The following is a 1,196-nucleotide window of genomic DNA, read 5'->3' as shown; positions in this document are numbered from 1 at the left end:
ATTCATTATCGGATAACATGACACCTATCCTGCAAGATTTGTGTGAGCATGTACAAAGTCGCACAAGCAGGCCACGTACATACATGGGAAAGTTATAAAATAAAAAGTCATATTAAAAAAAAAAGTGGTCAGTATCACCAAAACAAAGGCTGTCCACTCTGCTCCGCTTACTGGCCTCTAAGTCAGCATAGATCCTAAGGTGAATATATAGTCAGAGGACATGCAAATAGGACCCTCCCTCTGCTGATTAAAACAGCCCAACACTGACTCTGCAGCTGGGAGAGGAACCCCAGCCCCAGGGTTTCCAGGTGTTCCAATCAGTATCAGGACAGAACACAGAGAGCTCACCATGGAGTCTGTGCTCGGCTGGGTTTTCCTTCTTACTCTTTTAAAAGGTAACTCATGCTGAACAAGAGACATGGAGTATGTGAGTGGATCTGAGGGAGACAAACAGGGGGTGTGTGACAGTTTCCTGACTAGGATGTCTTGTGATTGAAGGTGTCCAGTGTGAGGTGCAGCTGGTGGAGTCTGGCGGAGACCTGGTGAAGCCTGGGGGGTCCCTGAGACTCTCCTGTGCAGCCTCTGGATTCACCTTCAGTAGTTACAGCATGAGCTGGGTCCGCCAGGCTCCAGGGAAGGGGATGCAGTGGGTCATATACATTAGCTATAGTGGTGGTAGCACATACTACCCAGACTCCATGAAGGGCCGATTCACCATCTCCAGGGACAACGGCAAGAACACGCTCTATCTGCAGATGAACAGCCTGAGAGCCCACGACACGGCCGTGTATTACTGCGCAAAGGACACAGTGAGGGGACATCGTGTGAGCCCAGACACAAATCTCACTGTACAAGGGGATCTGGACCAGCAGGGGGGGGGGCGCACTAGTCACCAATTCTGTCCTTAAGCCCCAGGAGCAGCTGCAGATGGAGGTTGTGGGCAGGTTTCCTGTCAGGGTCTGGGGCTTCCTCTCCATAGAGCAGTTGCCCCCAGGGACCCTCTCCTCAGACATGATGCTGTGCTCACCTCTTCACTCTCTGACTTAGAAAATAATTTAATGTGAATACGGGTATAGAAAAAAACACAAAATACAGACTCACTCACATTGTTTAGTCCTGTCCCTAAATACCAACGAATTACAAATATCCTGATGCTCATCAGCTGAACCTTCACAGGAATCCCAGCTGCACTCAGT

General features: G+C 49.6%; 1 gene segment (V, D, J or C); it reads left to right on the top strand.

Moving 5' to 3' along the window:
• Positions 1-276: 276 nt before the first annotated feature.
• Positions 277-809, top strand: LOC105235222 (the record flags this gene model as incomplete). The annotated part of the segment is given in 2 exon segments: positions 277-395; positions 499-809. Coding segments are annotated over 2 exon segments (357 nt in total), but the record flags the coding sequence as incomplete, so codon positions are not given.
• Positions 810-1,196: the final 387 nt, after the last annotated feature.

Source organism: Ailuropoda melanoleuca, unplaced genomic scaffold (assembly GCF_002007445.2).
Source record: "Ailuropoda melanoleuca isolate Jingjing unplaced genomic scaffold, ASM200744v2 unplaced-scaffold25280, whole genome shotgun sequence".
In the NCBI taxonomy this organism is placed as follows: domain Eukaryota; kingdom Metazoa; phylum Chordata; class Mammalia; order Carnivora; family Ursidae; genus Ailuropoda; species Ailuropoda melanoleuca.
This window is presented reverse-complemented; position numbering and strand designations above follow the sequence as displayed.